At 35.8% G+C, this 25,790-nt stretch overlaps 1 protein-coding gene across 23 annotated transcripts in view; it reads right to left on the bottom strand.

The window, feature by feature from the left end:
- The window catches only part of SOX5 (SRY-box transcription factor 5), a 1,021,816-nt gene that overhangs the window by 181,668 nt on the left and 814,358 nt on the right, over nt 1-25,790 (bottom strand). For 21 of the 23 annotated variants that reach the window (XM_058743357.1, XM_058743360.1, XM_058743362.1 and 18 more), the window contains one exon: nt 21,215-21,283. In XM_058743357.1, the coding sequence (XP_058599340.1) occupies nt 21,215-21,283 (69 nt within the window). Of the gene's footprint in view, nt 1-21,214; nt 21,284-24,118; nt 24,220-25,790 lie in introns of those variants that run through there. The other 2 variants (XM_058743375.1, XM_058743374.1) reach the window with 1 other exon arrangement.

Raw genomic sequence — 25,790 nt, 5'->3', positions numbered from 1 at the left:
TGTAGAAAAAAGTCGTACATGTAGCATTGGGTCCTATCTGCAGTTTCAGGCATCCACTGGGGGTCTTAGAGTGTCCTGCCCATGGATAATGGGGGACTAATGCAACTTACAGTTATATTAATTTTATATCATATGATAGGTCAGTAACGTTTAAAACGTCAGACAGAAATTATATTTTGATTTCTACTCTGCAGAGATCCCACTATTACCCTAAGTACCTCAACAATTTTTATGAACATTAACAACATTAGTAGTTATCCACTAAGTACAGTTATGCCAGGTTATTGGACACAGCTGGAGGCAAGATGCCAGTTGTGATGAAGCAATCAACTGCTCCCATATGGTCCTTTCTAAAGAACGAATTCCATACAGAAATACCAGTGCTAAAGCAAGCAGCAACTGAGCATAGAGTCCAATAAGTGATGTTAAAAGGAAAGAGTAGCTATTTCTCCAAAGAAATACTTGGCCTAAATAGTTAACAATTTAGTTAACAAAGAACTTCAATCTCACTATCTATCATCCAAACATGATTATCATTAGTAAACATCTTCTGAAATTTGGACTTAGTGGTCTCCAAAGACCTGATAACATTTCCATAATTAAAACTTGATGTAAATTCCTCATTCAGATGATTCTAGTATTTTCAAGTTTACCAATATTTTTAATGCAAAGATACGGAGGACCCTTAAGTTATGCAACACCCAGAAGATACTGTGACCCATTGTGACACTAAAATTCTGGTAAATCTTATGATTTTGTGTGTGTTTACCTACAAATTAATTACTTTCAAGATTAGAAAGTATGCTAATACCTGAATTCTATTTGACTAAAGACGAAGTTAATTCAGAGTTGTAAATCAGCAAGGTACTAAAAAAGCTAGCATTCACTATTATTAATAAAGGAAAAGAAAAAAATAACCTGTGAGTAGGTAATGGTTTTGTCAGACAACTCTCTTGTCCATTGTTCTGGGCAACAGGAAGGCAAGTTTATTATTTCATATGTATAATAATGAAAAAATGTGGTACAAGGGAAACGTTGAGAGATGGGGTTGTGATCAACTAAGTGAACTCCTTTCAACACCACACTACTAATACTTATGGTACAAATGAAAGCCAATTATGTCAGTTGTAAAGTAAATACATAATGCTTCTGCTTTTTTGCTCCTGCTCTACTCCCCCTAGGGGGAAAAACAACCAAGAAACAAACAAAAATCTTCCTGGGATGCTGATTACTCAAATTTTAAGATACGAAGCAGAGGAGGGGAACGGCTCCTCTGCTTACCAACAACAACATACATTTGCTCTAACGTTCCACAAACTTTAAGACACACTCATATTACAGTATTTCATTGCTTTATCTCATCAGGTAAGATGCTAATATTTCTAACTTACAAAGGAAGGAGCTGAGAGTCAATGAGATTAAATGACTTGTCCAAAGTCATATAACTAGAAAATCGTAAACTCTCCAGCTTCTCAACCCTATGATCTAGGTACTGCCCATAGAGCCTTGAAAGGAAACCAAACCAAACAAAACAAAACATAATTCTCCTTCTAATCCTGTTCCCATTGCCCTCTCAAGGCACTCTTCCTTAAGACAATGACCATCATCAACACAAAGCAATGCCTTTGTATGTCTCTGTTTAGCTGTTTCAGGTCTTTTGGATTTTCTGTTGCATTTTTGCTCATGTTTTTCAACCCACATTTTCTTTGCCCCTTCCAAGATTTGAAATAGCTAAAAGTAGGGGCACCTGGAAGGCTCAGTCAGTTAAGCGTCCAACTTCAGCTCAGGTCATGATCTCGTCTCCTGAGCTCAAGCCCCATGTCAGGCTCAGTGCTGACAGCTGGGAGCCTGGCCTGCTTCAGATTCTGTGCTTCCTCTTTCTCTGCACCCCCTTTGCCCGCCCACCCTGCACACGCTCTCTCTCTTTCTCTCAAAATAAATAAACATTAAAAAAAATCTTTGAAATAGCTAAAATTATTGCCTCAGTTTACTTTTATAATAAATGAAGTCATTATGTCATTGGATTCTTTCCACTGGCTCCTGAAAATCTTAGTAGAAAATGTGAGCAGTGGGGTGCCTGGCTGGCTCAGTCAGTTAAGCATCTGACCCTTGATTTAGGCTCAGGTTGTGATCTCATGTTTCATGAGATTGAGCCCTGTGTTGGGGTCTGTGCAGACAGCATGGAACCTGCTTGGGATTCACTCTTTCCCTCTGTCCCTCCTTCTCTCTCCCTCCTTCTCTCTCTCTTTCCAGATAAATAATTTTTTTTTCAATCTGAGCATTGTTTAAAAGGTGTTAAGAATGCCTCCGTTATAGTTGAGCAGAGTATCTGGGATATTTGATTTTTACCTAATTGTAGTACTTTCTGGTCCCTTATACTTTGCATAAAGATATATAAACACTCTTACTGAACTTCAATATGCCAAAAAATTCCAATTGTGTTAGTTATATACATTGCTATGAATCACTACTTATGCATTAAAAATATTTAGAAAATATAAAAAATAAAAATACTTAGAAAAATCTATATTTCAAAAAATTTTAGTCAATCCTCAACTTGCAGTTTTCTTCTTTTGCCTCAGAAGCTACCCACCAATGATAAACATTTGTATTCTTAATTACTGTTCTTTCACTTGTAGTAAGCTATTACATTGTGAAAAGAAAAAGGCCTGTAGCATTTCTCACCATCACGTTTATTAAGACTGGCTCAGGATTGCATAAGGGGAGAATTATATTTCCTAAGCAAGCAGGTGGGTATGTAGGATTGTAAGAAGAGAGCCTCAATGAATGAGTCCCTATGAGTAGGAGCAGATCATTATAACAGATGATGTAGGCAGACATCCCACTGACATTTAGTACAGCTTAACACAGCCAGAATGGAATAAAACTTAATAGTGGTCAAGGTGGAGAGAAGGGACAAGTAGTAATAAAATAAGTGCAGAACATCCTGAGGTTATTTTCTGTTTCTCCTTTAACTTAAAGCAGTACCATAAGGAAAGAAAGTCTCAGAACCATATTACAGTTATATGAACAGTCAATAGCACTGGGGGAAGATATCTAGCTTTGCACATTTTCCTAGATAAGTTTTTGCCTTTATGATTTCAACAGGTAAGTTATGACATTTACCCTATTGTCAAAATGGTTGCTATTAAGGAAAAAAAAATTCTTAAATATGTCATTAGCATCCTTAAAATACTTTAAAATGCAAGACACATGACAAGTTCAAGATATTCTCACTTTTTAATCTTTATGCAAATGAGCCACTACAAGGAACCAAGCCATAAATGTGTGTTTATGGAATAGAAATTTCAAATACAAAATCATATGAAAACTTTAGTGTATTATCACTTTTTAATGCTACTGAAGTCATTATTAAAAAAATGAACCAGGGTAATTATTTTGGGATATATACATTCCTTGAGCTTTCTAGAATATTCTCAGTGAAAATACATAAAAAAAATTCAAGAATTCTTCCTTTATGTAGGCATGTCAGTTTCATTCTGAGGCTATAAAACCATTAAAGATAAGAACAAAACTTCCTATTCTAATCTTCACATCTAGAAAAAGAGATTGGACAAATAAGTTCACCATCTTAGGGTCCATAATTTCAGGGACTTGGCAGAATTATATCACAGAATGTTAATCTAAATTAAACTGGGATGGTTGCAAAATATAATGTTTTCACAAACCACATTTAATCCTTTCACCTTTTCCTGTGAAAACTCAAACAATTTTGAATTCTCCAAGTCTGTCTGTATTTTCCAGGTACAATGTCATCACATATCAGTCTCTATCAGAAACCTCACAAAACATTACACTTAGTTTGAGAGTTTTAAAAAATAATTTTTCCTATTTCCCTTGATCAAGTTGCAAAATGAAAATCAATCAAATATTTATGAAAGGAAAAGAAAAAGAAAGAGGGCAGAAAATGGCTGTTAAATAAAAATGTACGAAGGAGATGGGGTAAATGGGAATTCTAACTCCGTGTAGCTCAGAATATGGTAACAAGAAGCTTAGAGAAGAGTACCTCTATTCTGTTTTAGAAAAAAAACACAATTCTGAGGATTTAATCAGAAAAAGAAGGAACAATGAAGATAGTATCATATCTTAGCATCAGAAGCCATTGATGATCTTTGCAAAGTGGGCAAAGTGATAGCATACATTTACTTGAAGACTTCGGTATGTTTCATAAATGTCATAATCCTGATTTTCTTTAATTAAGAAAAATTTTAACATTTATTTTTTGTTGAAAGACAGAGAGAGACAGAGCACGAGCAGGGGAGGGGCAGAGAGAGAGGGAGACACAGAACCTGAAGTAGGTTCCAGGCTCCCAGCTGCCAGCACAGAGCCTGATGAGGGGCTCGAAACCACAAACGGTGATATCATGACTTGAGCCCAAATCGGAGGCTTAACTGACTGAGCCACCCAGGTGTCCGGTGATTTTCTTTAATTTAAAAATAACCAAAGAATGTCCCCTGATTGGCTTTATCGTTATTTTTTTTTTTTTGCCTCATATAATCTTATTTCTATGATTATGACTGTACAGAAGAAAAACATCAGATACCTGAATTGTGTCACCACATGCATGAGCACAGATTTACCAGATGAATTAAGACCTAAGTGCCCATTACTCAAAGCGGGATTTTGTTTACATGCATTAACACTGTATCCTAGAATGGCCATGTAAGAGATATAAAATATAATAATCATATGACTGTGAGAAGTGAGATTCACAAGATATTATAGGAAATGAGACTCTCTCATGATTAAAAAGATTCTTAGCATTTTCATGCTACCAGGATACTAAACTTTTTTAAAGCAGGTATTTACAAAAAACATGTGATGGATGGTTATATTTGTATTGTGTTCCTTCTCTTTAATTCTTGCTGAAATGATCTGTGGTCTAGGAATGAGTTTGTGTCATAAGCATGGGAATAATTGGGGAGAAAGCAACTGGATAAAAAAGTAAAAAGACAAAGATATGAGGTAGCAGAAGACAGGCTAGAGAGAAGACAGTTTAAAGCAATGATGTGTTGATGGAAATATTTGTAGAACTCAAGATTGTGCTTGTAATACATTTAAGAGCAGTTAGCCCTTTTTAATCACAAAAAGACTTCACTCAATGTCTCAAGGGATAAAGATTTTAGAGAAAGATCCTGCTTTCCTATTCTCTTACATGAATGAAGAATATGTTACAGAATGAAACACAAAAAGGGTGTTTTAAAACAATAGGGAACTTCAAGATGGACATTATTTTATAGTGGGAAAAAATCAATTGCATGATGAGAAAATATTTTCCTTTGCAAAAACTGTTATTTCCTATTTTAGGTTCTTAAAAGATCTAGAAATCAAAAAGATTCTTTAAAATATTTTAGTTTTATTTTGAAAGGTCCTCAGCTACAGTTTATGAAAGGAACACTTCTCTGAGAGAAGCAGATCAGACATTATTTTCATACTAGAACATCACTTTTTTCTTTTCCTTATTTAGTTTATAGTCTAATGATAGGACATTATAAATTTTCATCTAAAATGGGTCAGAAGAAGATACTAGCTCCCTGTAAAAATAATCATTAAAAAACAGGAATGATCATAAACCAATGAAATACACGTTTTTAAAAAGTTTTGTGTATATGCCTTCCAAAATGATATACTGATAATTTTAGTGAATCAAAATGTGATTAACATTTCCTAATTGTTCTCTCCTAAGTGATGTGTCGTTTACAATTTGTATGGAAACAAATATTGCTCCATATTTCTTTAGCAAAAGATTTAATATCTGCTCCAAATTCCAGATAAAGTAGCAAACTCAATTTGATGGGCTCTGCAGAATTACTGTTCATTTTGTTTTCAGGAGTGCTTATTATCTTGATTTATTTGATATAATTAAGGAGGGCTAAAAGACTATGGTCTACCTCCACTTCCTTATGGGAATTTGGCCTAGCTGTTATTAATTTTGGACCACATCTTCTCTTTCTACAACGGAAAAAAAAGTTGGACTAAGTTATCTGTAAAGTCTATTTTTTATATTATTTTATTGATCACAGAGTTCCAATTTAGTACTACTCAACGGGTTGGTCTGTGATGAGGTCAGGAGCTTGTCTTGGGATGTAATCCACCAAACTGCTTCCTTCACCAAGAAAGTATTGCAGTGAAAAGGAGTGACACTGAATTAAAGTGGGTTTATCAAGCTCCTTATCTCATTAAGGACTTCTGCAGCTCACAAACTGGTTTGAGGGCCGTACTGTCCTAACACATTCTTTTTCCTGCTCACTTCGAGCATACCCAAAAGTTTTTACAATGATGCAAACACTAATACTCTTCAGTCTTAGAGCAATTGAGAAGAATGAGGTAATTTGCAGGTTTCATAGGTAACCCCTAGACCATGCAGTTGGTCGTTCCTTAAATAATTAAGAGATGATATATTAAGTTTAGCCTGCCAGCACACAGAAGAAGCTTGAATTCACCACAGCTATGGTTATTGTGACTGTATCTAAAACTGGGACATGCCCTGACCAAAAAACAAACAAACAAACACAAAACAAAAACAAAACAAAACAAAACAACAGTGTATTTTTGAGTTTTCGGACTGAAACGAGTTATTTAAATAGACAGCATGTCATTCACAGGAGGGTTGAAATCACCGGGATGTACTGCATCTCTCTTACTAAGATCCAGAGAGTACAGAAGAACAAGTTAACTAGACAGACAAAATATTTAAAATATGAATGCCTTAGGAAATGTAGAGCAGGATACACATACACTGAACATATAAGCCTAATAGTGGAGTAAAAAAACTGCCATTTTCAGAAGTTCCTATTTGTAGAAATTACAGCCCAGGCAATCTGTACATTCTTTCATTAACGTTGTCTCAAAATTTAAAAGAAACACATCTCTATCTTATTTTATTATATAATCACGCTGTTTAAGTCAGATATAATAATACTTTAAACATGTATTTTAAGTATTAAATATTTACACAAGCAAAGAAGAAGGGAAATGAAAACTGGGATTCTTCCTCAAGGTAAAAATTACTATCTATACAAGTGGATGACATTTTCATTGTTCGGGTGCTTCAAGGCATCCACTTGGTCAAAGCTAGCTGCTTATATAAATAATGGTGGAACTCATTAGTTATGTGGTTCTACATTTGGATGTTTCAAACTAAGGGCAGATTTTATCAAAGTGTGTGTAAATTATTTATCCATTGATTCATCTTGCAAATATTGACCTCTAACTACAATGCCTTCTCTTTCCCCCTCGTGCAGCTCTTCGCTTGCTGAATAATTTTTGTCTCTCCTCACACACATATACCGCATTTCTATATACATTACTTCATTTTAAATGTCTCTTAGTGCTTCTGAGTCTGACTGATGTAAGATGTTATTTTGAACATGCCAAAGCATCTAAACGGCTCCAGTCTTTTCTTTTCAGCCCGCATTCCTTGATAAGTGGCAAAGCTTCCCACTTATCAGTCACTCAAAGTGACTGTAGCTGTCAGTTGTGTACAAAGCGCAATCAGTTTGGAAGCGGAGACACCAGCATTTTTCTTCTCAGCTTGAAGCAAACACGTTTTGACTGCTAGTCATTCAATTTTAAAGCATCCTCAATTAGGGGCGGATGAAGATATAAAGAAAACACATCCTAAACACCTCCACCAGGCAACAGAAAAATTTTATTGTTATCTCTTGATTTTCCTCTCGGCAGCACCATCCCTCCACTTTTTCTGGCTGCGAGACACGGGTGCTCGTGACAACACACCCTCTATCATGAAAAGATTGCAATCATATATTATACTGACACTCTGTGAAACCTCTGCTGAGGCCTGCTTATGTTTTCTTTTGCTCTCTCCCACTTGAACCACCCCACAACAATTTAAATAACTGACTTCTAAAATTAAAACGCAATGAACTTTTAGACCTGCTTGGCTTATCAGTGAACAACAACTTTTTATTCAATGAAAACATGAAATCCAGTTGAATGGGAAAATAAAGAGGAGAAAACTTTGCCAGAGAAGAACTGTGGGAGAAAGAAAATAGAATTAAAAGGGTAAAGGAAATGACTGGTGGCTATGTCAGATGGTCAAGCAGCAGGTGTAGACAGAGATACTGGCAAAGTAGTGGAAAGGAATTCGGAGGTAGAGAGGGGAGTAAAAAAAATGCATTCAGAATTAGATGGTGGTTACAGTAGAAGGAAAAAATTTAAATATATATTTAAATTTTGGCAATAAACAGAGAAAACGAAGGGAAACTGATTTAAAAAGATATGTAGAAACCTGAGTATGTGTGAAGGAGTGTGTGCATACATACACATTCACACAGTGTATACACATATACTAATATAAATCTCTAAATATGTGTATGATATGCAGATTAGCTCATTACTTCACCACTTTTAGTAAACATATGTGCATGCTATGAAAGTTCATTAGTTCACATCTTCTAATTTCCCATTTAGGTGTAACAAGATTGTCGACATCAAATAATTATTTTTAAAGATACAAACTTGTATAAACATGGCATCCCATCTTTTTTGGCATTTATACGTGAAGATTTCATTACATGCAACGTTTGCTTATGTAAAACACAACTTTCCTGCATTTGTAATTGTTAATTTCCCCCATTTATAAAAGAGCACTCTCTTACCTGGTTTATTATAGAAAGCAAAAGTAAAATACTTTTTAAAAAACCCTGCCCCATGAGCCAGTTTAATAGGTTTAACTCAGTTTGATAAGATCAATTACTCTTATTTTCTTGGGATTATCTGAATTAAATCACTCCTTGCTACTCTAATAAAAAGAGAGAGGAAGAAAGTGCCTTTTAAGTTTACATAGTACTCAACATTCAGGATCTCTGATTCATGCATACACACACACACACACACACACACACACACACACACACACTTCTCAGTTCCAATGTCTATAAAATGGAGATAATATCATAACCTATCTGCATTCTTGTGATAATTATATGAAATGACGTCTGCAAAGTGCCAGGTACTTAACAAGCAATGGGTTGCTCTTCTCACCAGTATAATACAAAGTACAAAATTATTTTACAAATCATATACAGCACTAGGGAATGTTGGTTATCTATTTTTGATGGCTCCCTAAAAATCTATTTCAATCCCCTGAGAAAATTATCATCTTGCTTGTTATTACATATACTACAGAGTGGGGAATGTGCCCACAGTTTATTCATTCATCCATTTAATAAATATTTTAAGGCCACCTTGGTGCCTCAGTCAGTCAAGAGTCTGACTCTTGATCTCCGCTCAGGTCTTGATCTCAGGGTCATGAGTTCAAGCCCCATGCTGGGCGTGGAACCTACTTAAAAAACAAACAAACAAACAAATATTTTAAATTTTGTACTATATGCCAGGAACTATTTATATGTACTTTGAGTATAGCAGTAAGCAAGACAGATGAAATCTCCAACCCCACAGAACTTAACTGCCAGGTATGTATTGTGGCAGTATGGGGTACAGCAAAACCAAGGTACATATAAGGAGGCGATAAGTAAGGGCTGTCAAGAAACGTAAAAGCAGGACAAATGATGAGAGATGACTTAAGGGATGCAGGGACTAGTTTGGACTGGGTTGTCAGAGATGGCCACCCTAGGGAAGATACCATTTGTAGAGAGAACTGAAAGAAACGAGGGTCTGACTTATGTGCTGAACTAAACAAAGTATTCCAGGTCATCAGAAAAACAAATAAAAATGTACTGATTCTAGGACATTCTTGGAATATTCCTTGAAACCAGGAAGGACAGGTTTCTAGGGTAGAAGGAATAAGGGAGACAGAGAGGTTGGCAGTGGTACATTAAAGTACAGCCCAATAGACTGACATAAGGAGAGTGAATTTATCTTAAATAACATGATTTTGAGCATGATGATAGCATAATTAAATTTAAAATATCACTCTAGCAGCTTTGTGAAATGTCCACCCAGGGGGTCAACAGAGGAAGTTGGATGACCAACACGGATAGGAGGTGACTATATCAGGCTAAATGAGAAATGATGGTGACTAATGGTAGGTGAAGTTGGTCAACTGATAGATTAAGGATAAAAACCAATGTTGATGGGTTATTTATGAGGTATTAAAGAATGAGAGGATTTAAGGATACTTCCTAGGTTTTGGTGACAGCAACAAGGCATATGGTCTTATACTCATAGTTGGATAAACTGGGAAATAATGAGTTTAGGAAACATAATTAAAGGTTCTGCTTTCAAAATGTGAAACTTGGGTGCCTACTAGCTATGTATTTAAATAGGCTGAGTAGGCAGTTGAATATTTGGCTCTGAGGTCCAGGAGAGAGATCAAGGATGGGAAGATAAATTTTGAATTTATTATCGTTAAAACAGTACACACATTGATTAGATGAGTTCGTTTAGGAAGTAAGTCAGATGATGGAGAATTATAACATGATAGCCTTTAAAGGATGTGGAAGAAATTATCATATGAGACTGAGGATGGAGAATAATAATTTTTTTTTTGTTTTTGTTTTTGTTTCTAAGCAGATTGTGGTCTTTTGGAGACCAAATGAAGAGTGTTACAAGAAAGTGGGAGTAATGACTTTATCAAATGTTGCCATATGACTGAGAATTTACCACTTCTAGAATACTTGTTGATGAAGAAGCAATTTCAGTTTCTCTTTTTGCTTCTCCTTGAAGAGAAAACTAGGGGTCATCCTAGTATCATAAAGATATCCTTAACATTCTATTTATCTTCCTTTCCATTGTATTTGACTGTTAGCCTTTCTTTTTTAAAGAAAAATAGAGCTAAACACACACACACACACACACACACACACACACACACACACATACAAATAAAGTAAAAAGTCAGTTTCTTTTTTACTATAAGTTACATAAAAATTTATTAGCTTTTGTGTAGAAATTAGCCCTCTGGCTTGAGAACTAAAGGAAATTTGCCATGTACAAGGAATGACTGGAATATATGTCTTGACTCCTGATGTAACTACTCTTCACAGAACAATTAATTTTATGTTAACACTCGTTAATTTCATTGGCATCTAATTGTCTTCCCATTTGTCAACTCTCTTCAAAGATGGGAGACAGAAATTCTTTCTAAAGGCTTTGTGAGCAACTCCCTGCTACAGCATTTAGTTTACCACACTAGTAAATGTGTAAGCTAAGGTAAAGTAAAATCAATTCATTTTAGGCCAGCATATTGACTTCTGGCCTATATTTCCAAATCTGTTGCTGTTAACCTGCTTTGTTTTATTTTGTTTCCCACTATTTGATAATTACAGTCCCATGGTTTTATATAAGCCCTGATGGGCCCTGTTTTGTTAAATGATAAGATATGGAGTACAGAGCCTCAATGAAGAACAGTGCTCAACTTTTTCCAGAGGTAATGTTGTTTGGGAAAAGGATGTAAAGTCATGGGAAAGACTGTTGTCAGTCTGTTTTCTGGGCCAGTCTCAGTGATTCCATAATGGCCATACTGGATCAAATGAATCCAGGCTTCACTTCCAAAATGATACTAAAAGATCAGAGAAAGAAGAAACATGGAAATGATACAGAAGTAAGACAGAAAAAGAAAAACAGTAAGGAGGATTATTTGAGATTCCACACAAAAGAGAAGAAAAAAATATCCTTCCCTGAAAAGTATTATTTATGTTTTTAGTGAAAAGTGTACATCAGGATGAGTGAATTACAGAACCAGAATTACAACTTCTAAAAACTGCTGTCAAAATTACTTCAGCATAGTCATCATACAGAGTTACTTTAACATTATTGAGGGTCTCAATAATGCTATTAAAAAGTTTAAAATATCAGGGTCATAGTTTAAAATTTACATAAATATAAACTCATATTGTTTGATAAATCTATCAAAAAGAGAAAAAGAAAATGTATTCTACATTTACAAATCTTAGTGAAGTTTGGTTTTGGAGCCTCAAGCTTTTTCTTTCTACAATAATTCATTCTCTTTACAAGGACTCCTTTATTCCCAGATATTGGTTAGTGTGTCTTAAATATTTTCTCCTATTTAAAAATAAAGCACATTTTTAACTTTGCAAATTTTTAACTTTGCAAATTTTTAACTTTAGCAAATGTTTAAATTTTTAACTTTTTTTTGAGGGAGAGAGAGAGAAAGAGAGAGAGAGAGAGACAGAGAGTGCATGGGGGAGGGGCAGAGAGAGAGGGAGACACAGAATCGAAAGTGGGTTCCAGGCTCTGAGCTGTCAGCACAGACCCCGACATGGGGCTCAAATTCATGAGCTGTGAGATCATGACCTGAGCTGAAGTTGGACGCCTACCCGACTGAGCCACCCAGGCATCCCAAAATAAAGAATTATTTTAAATGCTGTCCTGATTTCCAGTCCAAAGTGTCAGATTGACCATGTGCACTTATCTCTATTCTTTCCTGAGACACCAATAAAATGATAAAAACAAAAAATTTAAAAACCCGTACCAAATAAAGCAATAAAGAATAAGAGATATACACGGGCAATAAATTTGACTAGAGTTTCAGAAGATGAAAAGTAAGTATAGAATGTTAATTAATGTTAAGTGGGTGAAACAAACTAGAGTATACCTGGAAGGAGTTAAGTGGAAATGAGGCTTAATTTGCGCTCAGAACTACCAGAATGTTTTGGGATTTGAAACTCCAGGTATGAGAGAGAGGAGTGAGACCTGGACTGAGAACAGTAGTATTTGGGGCACCTGGGTGACTCAGTCAGTTAAGCATCTGACTCTTGATTGCAGTTTAGGTCATGGTCTCACAGTTCATGAGACCAGTCCCCATGTCAGGCTCTCTCTCTCCCCCTCTCTTTGCCTCTTCCCCTCTCTCTCTCTCTCTCTCTCTCTCTCTCTCTCTCTCAAAATAAAAGAAAACTGTAGTATGACTTGGAAGTGGCTCCATCAGTTCACCTTTACCCCAACTACATCACACTTCCTCAAGAGAAATCCTAAAGCAAAGACTTCTGTATCCATGCTTGTGATGTATGGCCAGCTTCCTGTTCTCACTAGAGCAGTGTCCACCTGTTGATAAGCCTCATTCATAGTCACAGCTCCCAATCAACTTTTCCTTGTATCTCTTTTAAATCTGAATTATTTTTTTAAAATTTAAGTAGGACTTTAAGCTGAAAGAGAAACATCAAATAAACAAGCAGATAAAAAATGGAGGAAAAGAAAATTTGAGGAAATGAGACTTTAACTTTTTAAAAGCGTCCTCAAATTCCAACTCATTAAGAAATGACAAGAACAGAATTAAACAAGAACAGGATAAACTGAAAAAAGAATTATTAGGGAGAAAGAACAAGCTTATGGAAATTAAAAAGGCAATTTCTCCAACAAAGATGCAATTAAACTGTTTAGAAGATAAATTTCAGGCAATCTCTGAGAAAGAAGACTCAAGAAACAGAGGCAATAATATTGACAATAAGAAATATATTGATCAATCCATAAAAAATATATCTGCCTCACAGGAGATCCAGAAAGAATTAGAAAAATAAGGAGATAAAATGGGCAAAGAAAAAAAAAATTCTTTAGAGCAAAAGAATGCAACTCTTTAGACTAAAAGATTCATGTTGTTTGTAATAAATGAAAAATATTTGTATACATTCCAGTGAAATGTCACAGTAAATAGAAGACATAAAAGCTTTCAGAAAGGAGAAATATTGGTTGCCATCCACAAAAAAATGTCAGATCAACATCACATTTCTTGTAGATGTTAGCAGATGATGGATCAATGGATTTGAAGTATAAGGAAAATCTTTTCTAACCTAGAATTCAATTTGCAGCCAAACTATCAATCAAGTAGAGAGCTTAAACAGAACATTATTTAGAACATTTTTACCCCAGACACTTTAGTTCCTAAGTATCCCCACACCGTTCCTTTTCTATCAGGAAGTTTCCTGATGTGGTTCCAGAGCAAAATATGGAGATAAACCAGGAGGACATAATAAGAAACAGTGATTCCAGCTCTGGAGAATCATAAATGGGTGTCCCAGAATGTTGGCTGGACCAACCAATCTAAATGAAAGCAGGACAGATGGCTAGGAAGCAGGTATCCAGAAAAGCAGGGTTTCAGAGATTTGATTTATTCTTGAGTATTTACAGAGTTATAAGGCAAGTAACATGAGTAACATGAGGGGCAGGGGGAAGAAAAGGCAACTGGAAAGCACAGAGCTCCACAGAAAGGAAACAGGAGCATCTGTTTTATTATATCCAGAAAACAATACATAGACTTGTATTTTAAATATAAACAGCATGTTTTGATTTTTAACTTTTAGGATTAACCAATAGGTAAAGCGTGAGAGGTATGTGTGTATACATACATACACAGACACATGTATTCTATATATTTAGAGTAAACATACAGGTAACAGAAATTGGCAGTTGGGAATAAGAGAAAAGAGATGCCATCCTCATCTGACAAGGCAAGTGCAAAGAGACTATTTATAGTTGATTGGAAAAGAAAAGAGGTGTAAGTAAACTATTTAAAGCTTAAAAGTACCTGCTGGAAGAATTTAAATGACTTTTATAACGACACTGTAAGGTGCGGGAGGGGAACAGGAGAGGTTGTCAGGATGGAGATACAAAACCTAAGCAAATCTTCATTTCCAAGTTAATGATATTCAAAGTTGATAAGTCAGGAGCAGCATGATAATTATATTTTATAGACAGTGAAGAAAATACTAAGAGGTTATTAAAAATGAAAATTTAAAATATTCTAAAGTGCATAGAGGAGCATATAGAGGATTGGGCTCTGGACAGTTGCTTTCATTACTCTCTTGTACTCTTAGCAATGTGACATGTGTTACATCAGCAAAGATTAAACTATATAGATAGATAGATATCAGTCTATATAGATATAGATATCAATGTATCTGTATCTCTATCTACAGAGACAGATTTATCTAGACAGTGAAATACTATGCTGAAATTCCATCATTAGGTAATTGCCAGGAGATGTATTAAAATATGCTTAAAATATTTTGAAGTGGCTCTGTCTGAGTAGGACAGAGAGCTGCAGTTATCATCACGGCTCCTCTAGGAGATGGCGCCTATCTTCTCAAATTGGAACTTCTACTTCCAGAAAGTGCAGGGAAGAGCAGGAAAGCATCCTTAAAGCTACTTCTTTGTATCTCCATATTTTCTCCTTTTACAGTATATCTGAAAGCCAAAAACTATATCCTGTACGGTTGTGGTGTATTTTATTTCCTACAGCAAAACATGAATCAGAGCTCAAGGAGTTAATGCATTTCCTTCTCAGGTTGAAATGCTACCTTAATTGCATGGTGTTTATTCTTGGCATTTCCAGTCTCCTAAAGAGACAAGGTTACTTTGCAATCTCTTTGTGCTCATGTATGTGCGTGGAGTCTTGTTGAGGGGGGTAAAATGCTTCCAACTTACCACACTCAGAGAAAGAAATCATAAATCAGCAGGTCAGTCAGGTACTATTATTTCACCTTTCACGTTATTATGTTTTCAATACAATTTTTCAATGGATTTTCTTCTGCATAATAATTTATCAAGAATTGCTAAAACTCTTAATGAGCTCAGAGAACTTTGGCTCCAATAAAATGAAACCTTTATCACAAATTGGTTGAGCCCATGACTGCAACTAATCATTCAATTGTACATAAGTCAAGTTGTATTTTTATTTTGTGGGAATAATTTCCCAGGGAAAGAAAACTCATTTGAAAACTTTGGGCCATTAAGCCTTAAATGGTAGAATATCAGTAAAATAAAAATGAACTGGGCCAAGACTTGGGAGACTTGGAATGCAGCCATTCTTCTACAAGTAACACTTATGTGACATTGGGAAAATCTTCTAACCTTACTTGGTTTCAGTTTACAAATGTCAAAATGAGAGATAGGTCTAAATAAAGGCTATCTAAAAACCCCTTGTAGTTCTAAAATCATACGGATTGTTGGAACATTGAACTTAAACAGTTTTCAGTGGCCACTGCCATGTAGACTATACTCTTTTGTTCCTAGAAATTCTCCTCTTGCTGGAAATACCTATTGAATTTTTCATCATCAGAAACACAGAAGGAACAAGTTTTTCTCTCCTAATAACTTAGGCAAAAACTTTAAGCATTCTGTGCTCACTACATGCCAGGTATAATCCCATTCCTCGAACTAACCCAGTATCACTTGGTTATTACAATTCCCATTAAATAGATGGGAATAATGAAACTCAGAGGGACTAAGCAATTTTCCCAACATCACACAGAAGATGAGGTGTGAAGATGTGAAGACTGAATTTAGGTATGTCTAATTCTAGAGACTCTGCTCTCTATCTTCATTTTTAGTCATTTAATACAATTAAAGTTATATTTCACACAGCTAAATGTAGTCCTATACCACCTAAAGAGCCAAGCTCTTCCTTACATACCATTGAATATACACTGACCAGCCCAGAATACAAACGAACAAAGATCTGTCCTTTGCTCTACCCTTAGCTCTAGACAGAATCAGTGACCCAGATCTATTACTAGTCCTGCAAATGCATACCTTATGAATCAGAAACAATAAGGAGATTATTAAATATCAAATCTTTGCCCCTAAAAGAACACAATGAATAACAGTTGGAAAAGTTTGTCAAAAGGGAGAAGGCAACAGATATGTGGAATTTCTTAAGAAAATTCAAACACTGAACTTTCAGTATGGGAATCATGACAAATATGCACTTTAAAAGAAGCACATCTTTAAAATTTCTCTTACCATTATCTGAAGTGGATTTCCTACTAGAGCATGTTGTTGGACTGACCCTATTAGAGGCTAATAAGAGCCTAAATAAAATTCCATTGAGTATTATTGAAAAAGGATTAAAAAAATTTTAAACTAGGACATGCTTCCCCCACTCACTCCCAAAGCTAAAGAAATCCTGTCCCATACAAAGCTTCAAGATAAAAAGGAACTTGAGTCTCCAGGGCATGCAGTTTGTTGCCTTAATGGAAGCTGAGTAGAGGTCACTCATTCATTTACTTTCAAAGGTTTTGGTAGCGGTGAATGAAGTCAAGATTAACCGTTGGTCTAGGATCATCATTGGAAACATAAACCACCTAACTGTCCCTATTAGAAACAGGTTGATTTAATGTAAAAAAAAAGATTAGTCAGAACATAAAACTGCTAAAAGATGGGCACTTAGCATAAGCAAGAGAGTAAAAGAAAAAAAAAAGGTTATCTTTAAAAAAATCTGAAGTTATTTTTCTCTGAAATATCTATAAATTTTATCTCACATATTAATGTGTATTAAGAGTGAGCTATCTACAGTAAGTAGGAATGCAAAAAATTCTATTTTTTAAGGACAGTAAACAAAAATATTAAAGGAAAACACTGCTGAATGGGAGAAAAAGCAGACTAGAAGTTTCTTAGTGTCCCTAAAACTAAGAGTCTCATAAAGAAACAGACAAGTTCTTGTGGGAAGACAAGATATTTTTGGTATTATGACATGATTTTATTTGTAGAATGAACTGATTTTTGATGTTGCAGAGAATAACAGAGAGCTTTCTTGTTTCTTCTTTTATCCTAATGTGTTATGTGAATCGACCTAGAAGACTATAACTCATAAAGTCTTAGAAGACTATAACTTATAAAGTCTTCATAAGGAAGTAATGTAGATTGAGTTGTCAATCCAATTAGAATCAGGCAATTGTAGAGTTAAGTTTGCTTTTTAAAGAGAGAAAAACAGTTCATAAAAATTGATCCTAAGTGATTGAATAAAATGGGTGAATTTGCTAATTCTTATGTCATTTTCTCTTTGAACAAATAACTACAGAGTAAAACCTACTACCACTCTTTTCATCTGGAAAGAAGAGACAGAAATAACAGGCCAAGAGAAATTTTAATAACCTGGGTCATTTCAATATGTGAATGTTTGTGCATACACAGACAAGTATAAACATGCTCATACATTTTTTAATTGAATGACATATACTTCAAATGGAATAAAAAAGTCTAAATTAACCTCTCCTTTAAAGAGATCTCAGTAAAATGAAGAAATGCTGGGGAACATCATCCTCATTCATGTCAGTTAACATAGCCATCAAGGGTGAAAATTTGTCCTGCTCTTCTCTCCTGTCAATCTAATCCATCTAGCAGATCTGCCTACCTATCTAATGTACTGCATGCCTTTACCAACATTTGGGCCAAGTTAATGTCTTGTATATTTATAATTGCAACCGAAAGCTCAAAGGTGGCCTTAATTGTGGTCTACTAACATTTCAGTCCACTATTCTACCAACAAAGGAACTGGAATGCATTGTTTTCTAAAGCCCAAAGCAACAATGGCATAACACGTAAGAAAATGCAATCAGGATGAACAATGTAAGTAGGTATGTTTATTTCTATAAGGTCTTAGTCTCCGTATAGAAGAAAAAGGAAGTAGATCAAATTCAAAATATACTACCTAAGTACTTTCAGATATCAAGTAAATGTAATCTATTATAAATTCTTATGTAAACATTGATTATGTGAGCACTGACAAAAATAAATTTTATAATAATATTGATGACTTTGATTTGCCTTCTACTATAGCAGGTTTGATTTTTACTCTTCTTCCTTGCTATATGCTGCTAAGGAAAGGGGGATGAGGGAAGAAGAAGAAAGGGAGAGAAAATATTCTGAAAGAGAAATATGGTAAGGATTTATACGAGCAAATAAAAGTATCTGTTCTACATTTTTAATCATCTATTTCTACACATGTCACTACAGAAGTCCTTCCCATAACTGTTTGAGCAATCTCTCACTAGACTAAATATATTGTGACTTTCATAATTGTTAAGTATTTGTGAGATTTCCCCAAATCAATGATTTATAAAATATACTTTAGAACTATGCTTTTAGTTAATGAATATACTAGAAGCTGTGAAAATGAATTCCTTTCAGATCATCAGTCTTGCTCAGTACCTTTTTTTTGCCTGAAAGATTCCCTACTTCCAAGATTAAAAAAAAATAATAGATTAATGGGTTTTGACTCTGTCAGTATCATTTATTTGTGCTAACACTAGAAAGAGGACAAATAAATAGATACAGTATCTCAACATCTCTTAATGTTTTCCTAAAATTACTATTACTATGACATTAATTCCTTTAGGGACTATTGGTGTTTTGTTTTTTTCTCACTCTGTGAACTAGTGGAGGCCAGCAACTTAACAGTTTGATCATAGAAATTTTAAGCTTTTAAAATTCTCATATTCAGCAAAATTTCTACAAGTAGTCAGAAAACTTTGCTTCTGATCTTAGTGCAACCTGTAAATGGTTGTGTAATCTTGGGCAAGCCATTAAACTTGGCTTTAGCTCTCTGGAATACAGTTTCCATAGTCATATCATTTCTAGGGCAGGTAAATGTTAAGGAACTTCATTTTAAAAATTCTCTGACTTATAAATTGTAGTGCTCCGTGCTCTGGTGCAAGGAATCTATCCATTTCAACACCGGGCCACTATGACTGAGCTTAAAATCCACATTTGAACGTAGTGGTCGTAACTGTGGCAGGACTCCAAAAGAACTACTGAAGGTGCTGGCTAAACCTATATGGTCAGGTGACATAGCTTATGAGCCTTCTACGTATTCATACTACTGGTTTAGATATATTTTTGCAATTCTGTTTAACAAAGGACTATCTCAGTATTACAAAAATTACAAAAATTTAAAATCACCGGTGTGTCTTCAAATTACAGTGAAACCGAGTGACTTGCAAAGGGCCATACTGCTGATTATGGAATTGCTTATTGATAATGAGAAGTTGCCATAAGCATTTTGTTGTTTTAGATTTTCAATAATTAAAAACATATTAAATGTAGTTAACCTGGTATCATCAACTAAAACTATATTCAAAGACAGCATACTTAGACTGAACAGGAAGTCCAATGAACAGTTTTAAACCACTGAATAACCACTTGCCAGATATGAACATATGTAACATCACATTAGGATTTGCTGCTTGTCATTACAGTGAAGGAAAGCAAAGAATCCTGGCTGGATCATCTCACTGATGTTTCTCTGTCTCACCAACCTGTGACTAGCTCACTAAAATTTCAGGTGCCCCAAGAATGAGTAAACCCTGATTGTGCTATATAATCCAGGGAAATGAAGTGTACTTGACCCAGTTAGGTAAAATGGGCTAAACTTCGTTGGCAATGAAGTCTAAATGTGATTAAATACAAAAGTGAACTAATGTAGACATGTATGCTTCTGTCTCTTATGGTATTTAAACTTAATAAAAGAAATATGCTGGATTCTCAAAATAGAACTTCAAAAGAATGATAAACTTCTTCTTAATATGTTGGCATCTCAAGATAGAAGTCCAAGAGAATGATGAATTCCTCTTCTCTAACATATGCTTCTAAAGGGTAATGTTACATAGGGTTGGATTCATAGCTCTATGAATCAGATTCCCTTTCTTGCTAGTAATAGCAAGTATGTATTGAGGACCTACTGTGTGCCTTGATACTATGCTGAAATGCTCCACCCATAACTCCATTAAATCCTCATAAATACTCTATGAAATAGGTGCTTTCAGAAAGGGAATTTTCAGAAAGGGAAACAATTTTGTCATAATTCATGCCGCTAGCAAGTGGTGAAGACTGGACATCTCTGACAACTTATTTTTTCTTTTTGTTGGCAATATAGCTGCTTTCTTGTTCTTCATGGATGGCTCCTCACCATCACACGTTTCCATATAAGCAAAATATGCATAGAACATGTCTATATGCACATAGAGCCCTTGCTCTTGGTTCCTCCAGGCAACATGAAGGGTGAAATTCATCACCTTCCCTAACCTCAACTTCTATCGCGTGTGGCTCTTGAGCATACGGTAGAACATACTCTCTGCCACTGCTCTCTAACAAACTTGCCATACCTTTTTGCTTTGCCTCCCCTGCATGTCATTCATTAAGAACACTGATGGGCATGTTAAAGAATACAGCAAATGAAATCTTTTTAACATATCTCTGCAATAATTTCCTTTTGGTAAAGGATGAAAATGACTGTCCGCTTGCTCAGAATGGAGCTTCCTGACATAGTAGGGCCTGTGATGGCCACCATTTGCAAGATTCTATGGCACAGGAGATAACACGGCATGAATTAAGTCAAAAATAATGTTTGTGTTGGAGGTCACTCCAGTAAGGTGATCTAAAAATTAGAAACAGAATATATATATATATATATATATATATATATATATATATATATATATATTTAATTGGAAGTATGTATGAAATTATGATTTCTGACCTGGATCTGTTGCTGAAGCAAATTGATTTTGTGTTGTTGCTGCAGGAGCTGCTGCTGCTGTCTTGCAATCTGTGGAGAAATTGCACATGAAAAATTTAAAAGTATATTGTTGTCCCAGGGGGAAATTACCAATGTTCTGTTTCTCAAAGTTTGATTTGACACTGATTAAGATGATGAAAATAGATGTGCCTGTGCCTCTACACGGTATCAGCAATTCACTCTTAAGTAAGATCAAACAAGGTATTTAGTCTTCTGGAACAGTTTCTTTTGGCCTAAAACAAATGAGGCCTAGGACACTATGACAGTGATCGAATCCAGTATGAAATGGTAGAGTGTCAAAAATCCCTCTTCCTTCCAGGCAATACATTAAGAGCGTACTGCCTCTGGCATTTTTTAGCTCTTTTCTACAAAAGAAAGTATCGTGTCAACAGGGGGTTATTTTCACCTGGGAGTTCAGGGTAGCACAAAATATTGTGTTAGGAGAGGCTGTATGCCTTCGTGAGGTTTTGGTATTTGTTTTTGTTTTTTGGGTTTTTTTTTTCATAAATACTGCCCTCATTTCTACCTCCCACAAACCCCTAAACTGCTAAGTCCTCAATGCACTCCATTATGGTTTCTGCTCCCAGTCTTAAGGATTCTGCTCTCACTAAAAAGATTCCTCGTAAAAGTCACGGTTAACGTCATTTTTTAAACTCTAAAGTGTCTTTTGGACCTCGCCTTTTGGCCTTTCATCAAAATTCAACACGGAAGTTTTCTCCCTCGATCTGAACTTTCCTCCCTGACTTCTACGACATCACATTTCCCTGGGTTTGCTCCTGCCTCAGTCTGTTTCTTCATAGTTACCTTCAATCGCCCTGTCCAGCCATTCAATGCCATAGTTGCATATGGCTCAATTTTAGACTCAATTCTTCCCCCCAGGTGCCAAGTGTTTACAAATTTGTTTCTCTAGACCACACCTTTGTGTTAAGCTTCAGACCCATTTTTCCAATGGCATTCCCAAGAATACTTCATATTCAACAAGTTCAAAACTAAACTCAGGACTTAGCCCTCCATGCAGTCATCTTTGAGTGTTTTCTAAGCCAGGGACTAGCACAGTCACCTCCTGTTATTCACTCTTGTAACACCTTATACATTTACTTAATACTACATAACATACTATGATTTTATCTTTATCTTATTTTTGTTTTAATTAACATGGTACTGTCAACTAGGTCGAAATCCATAAATACAGTGAGGTGAGGAATCGTGTATATTTTACTCACTGTGCAAAGCCTGGTACAGAAGGAATATTGATGAAGAAAGCATGAATGAATAGATGAGAAGAAAATTTTAAATACTTTATTACATGCTGTCAGGTAGGAAACCTTCTCATGAGAATGTAACTTCTAACTTCATAAAAAGTATCACTCTTTTATAAATAAGCTCTATTTCTTACTCTCATCATGTTATAATCAAGATTGTTTTCATTATAAATGTATGTCCCTTAATCTCTGTATCACAAAGCTAAAAATTCAGGAAAAATTTGACACCTGCAGGGTCCATTACTCTGAATGAAAGTAAAGAAACTGTATGAGGAACATGGGTCTACCTGGCTACACAATTAACTTTTTATTTCCCTTAACGGCACTGGTACAAATTATAGTTATTTACGTGCTTTCATTTTATCTTAGGAACAGGGTTTTTAAAAATCAATTTTTTTCCCCTGAAGAAAGCAGGAAAGAAATGGTAGGAAAAGGAGTATCCCTCTTTTACTTAAATCTGGTCCTTTCCTCCCACATATCATTTCAGCTGAAGTTTAAATTTAAATCTTTCTTTCAGCACCTTATGAATTCATCAAGACATTGACCACTTCACACACCCCTTCACACTTCCTCCCATTCCAAGCCACTGCTTTCTCCTTCTGGATTATTATAATAGTCTCCTATTGCTCTTTCTGCTTCTGCCTTTGCTCCCTACAGCCTATTATATATGAGTATCTGGAGAGATCCTTTTAAAATATAAGTTGTGCCATGTTATTTATCTTTTCAAAACCCTCCCACTCAGAGCAGAAGCCAGTGTCCATATGATGCCTGCAAGACCCTGTATGATTTGGCCTCTCTGGTTTCACCTTTTCCTGCTCTTCCCTTTGTACCCACCCCTCCCCTACTCTTGCAACACTGCTCTCCTGTCTCTTGAACACACCAAGAATGCTCTTATCTCCCATGGATATACCTGCCTCTGGGCCTTTGCACTTGCTTTCCCCTCCATCTGGAACCTCTGTCCCTAGATAACTGCACTGCTCACTCCCTCATCTCCTGCAAGTCTCTGCTCAAATGTCACCCTGTCAGTGAGGTCTTCCCTGATCACCCATTTTAAAAGAGCTTCTCTACCCGGTACTCACATCCCTAATTCTCTCCTTTACTTATATCCCTTATCAACATTTACTATATATTACCTGTTTATTTACTATCTTTTCCTAATTAGAATTCAACACATTAGGAATTTTTGTCTGTTTTATTCCTTGTTGTATCCCAGTAACTAGAACAGAACCTGGCATCAAATTGGTGCTCAGTAGTTGAATTTGTTGAATGAAAGATGTGGAATGGCAGTGGAAGAGTCCAGTGGCAAAGCTGATCAGTAAACAGGTTAATTAGCATCTCTAAGGGCTGTAATGCGAACACTAGAGTGTACAGAGTAGGGACACCCTACAATGAGTAGGGAGTTTGGAAAGGAGGGTCAGAAAAGGAGTTCTCAAGAGAAGATACACTTAACCTGAATCCTACAGAGTAAGCATTAAATGTGTTTCAGAGATTTCCCTGTGTCCTAATGAAAAGATAAATGTGATCACAAGCTTGGTGGTTATGCATGCCAGCACTGCATGGTAGAGAAGATCTTGGGGAACAAAACAGGCTCTAGAAATCTGACCTGAAGCTTTCACAGGGGATCTTCTCTCAGGCTATGCAGGCATCATTGCTTAGCATCTCTCCAACAGAGGAGAGAAATTCTGGAAGAACCTAATGATTTCTAACATTCCAAAGATAATGTCAGAAAAAGTAAAAAAAAAATTCTAGAATCTTTTGATGATGTGTGCAGATGGGCCAGAATGTGAAAGAAGAATGAAGAGGACTTTGCTCTCTATTAGTGATCACTTGGATTTTTCAGGACAAATATGCCCTTAGATCCACCAAAGGAGGGATTCTCTAAAAAGAAGTATCCCAGAAACAGTTTCAGAAGCTGTTAGAATTTTCTAGAATTCAGGTGTTTGAAAGTATTGAGAATTGTGAACAAGAAAAGAGTAGTCTTTTTATAGACTGTCAGAGGCAAACATACTGAACTTTTATCACAAGGGTAATGCAAGAGAAACATGGGCCATATTCAAGAACAGGCCAAATGTATCTTCAAGGAAACTGATGAGGCATTTCATTAAACATGAAAGCATTATCTTTCAAGCAGAGATGAATGACCAAGTAGGGAAGAGTAAACTGAAAGGAGTCTCCTCAAATGTAACCTGAATATTTCTTCTTTCAACTCTGCTAGTTTACATTTTGAAAACTGCTTATGGGGCGCCTGGGTGGCAAAGTCAGTTGAGCGTCTGACTTCGGCTCAGGTCATGATCTCACAGTCTGTGAGTTCGAGCCCTGTGTCGGGCTCTGTGCTGACAGCTCAGAGCCTGGAGCCTGTTTCAGATTCTGTGTCTCCCTCTCTCTCTGACCCTCCCCCGTTCATGCTCTGTCTCAAAACTAAATAAAATGTTAATTTTTTTTTAAATTAGAAAAAAATAAAACTGCTTAGGAAGGGTTTTGCAAGGATGTGTGAAAACACAAACACCCGTAGCTAACTAATGGTCTTCTTCCATTTAGGATGGTGAATGGACTGAGCCCAGAACAGGGGATGGCAAAGGAAGTTAGCCCCAGAAAAGATGTACCATCTCTCTATGTAAACTCACCCTAAGACTCCCTTCTTTCTTTCCCAACACTACCAATTTTCTTTAGTGAAAGTTCTTGTGTATCGCCTCCATTTTCCTACTATACATTTGTCAATTCTTATGTCTCATTTCTACCACTAAAGCTCCATAGAAGCCACACTCATAAAAGGCCAACAGTGAGAAACTAAATGACAAATCTAGTAGCTTTGTTTTTCTGGAATTGTTCATTTTCCTTTCTCTACCAGCTGTATGCCACTATCTCGCAAGGATCTACCCTTAGTTCCTTTCCGTTTTCTCATGATGTCACCACTATTCTAATTTAGGGCTTATAAACCTGTCATCCCCTTCATGAAACACTCTGGCCCCAGATATTCATATGGCTGCCTCTTTTCTGTCAGGGAGATCTGAACTCAACTGCCAGATCCAACCACCCAATCTAAGAAACATTGCCTTGCCATAGCAATCAATATTTATTAAATTACTGTAATTACATTTCATCAAATTACATATCACTGTCTGAAATTATTTTGTTAATTTCTCTTTTTCTCCGTTAATCTCTTCTCTCTTTCCACTAGAATTTAGCGGTTTTATCTTTCTGGTTAAGTGACGTAGCCTCAGAAGTTAGCACAGTGCCTGGCACATGAGAGACATTTGATTACTATCTGTTGAATA

This window comes from Neofelis nebulosa, chromosome 8, assembly GCF_028018385.1.
Source record: "Neofelis nebulosa isolate mNeoNeb1 chromosome 8, mNeoNeb1.pri, whole genome shotgun sequence".
NCBI classification, from domain to species: Eukaryota; Metazoa; Chordata; class Mammalia; order Carnivora; family Felidae; genus Neofelis; species Neofelis nebulosa.
This window is presented reverse-complemented; position numbering and strand designations above follow the sequence as displayed.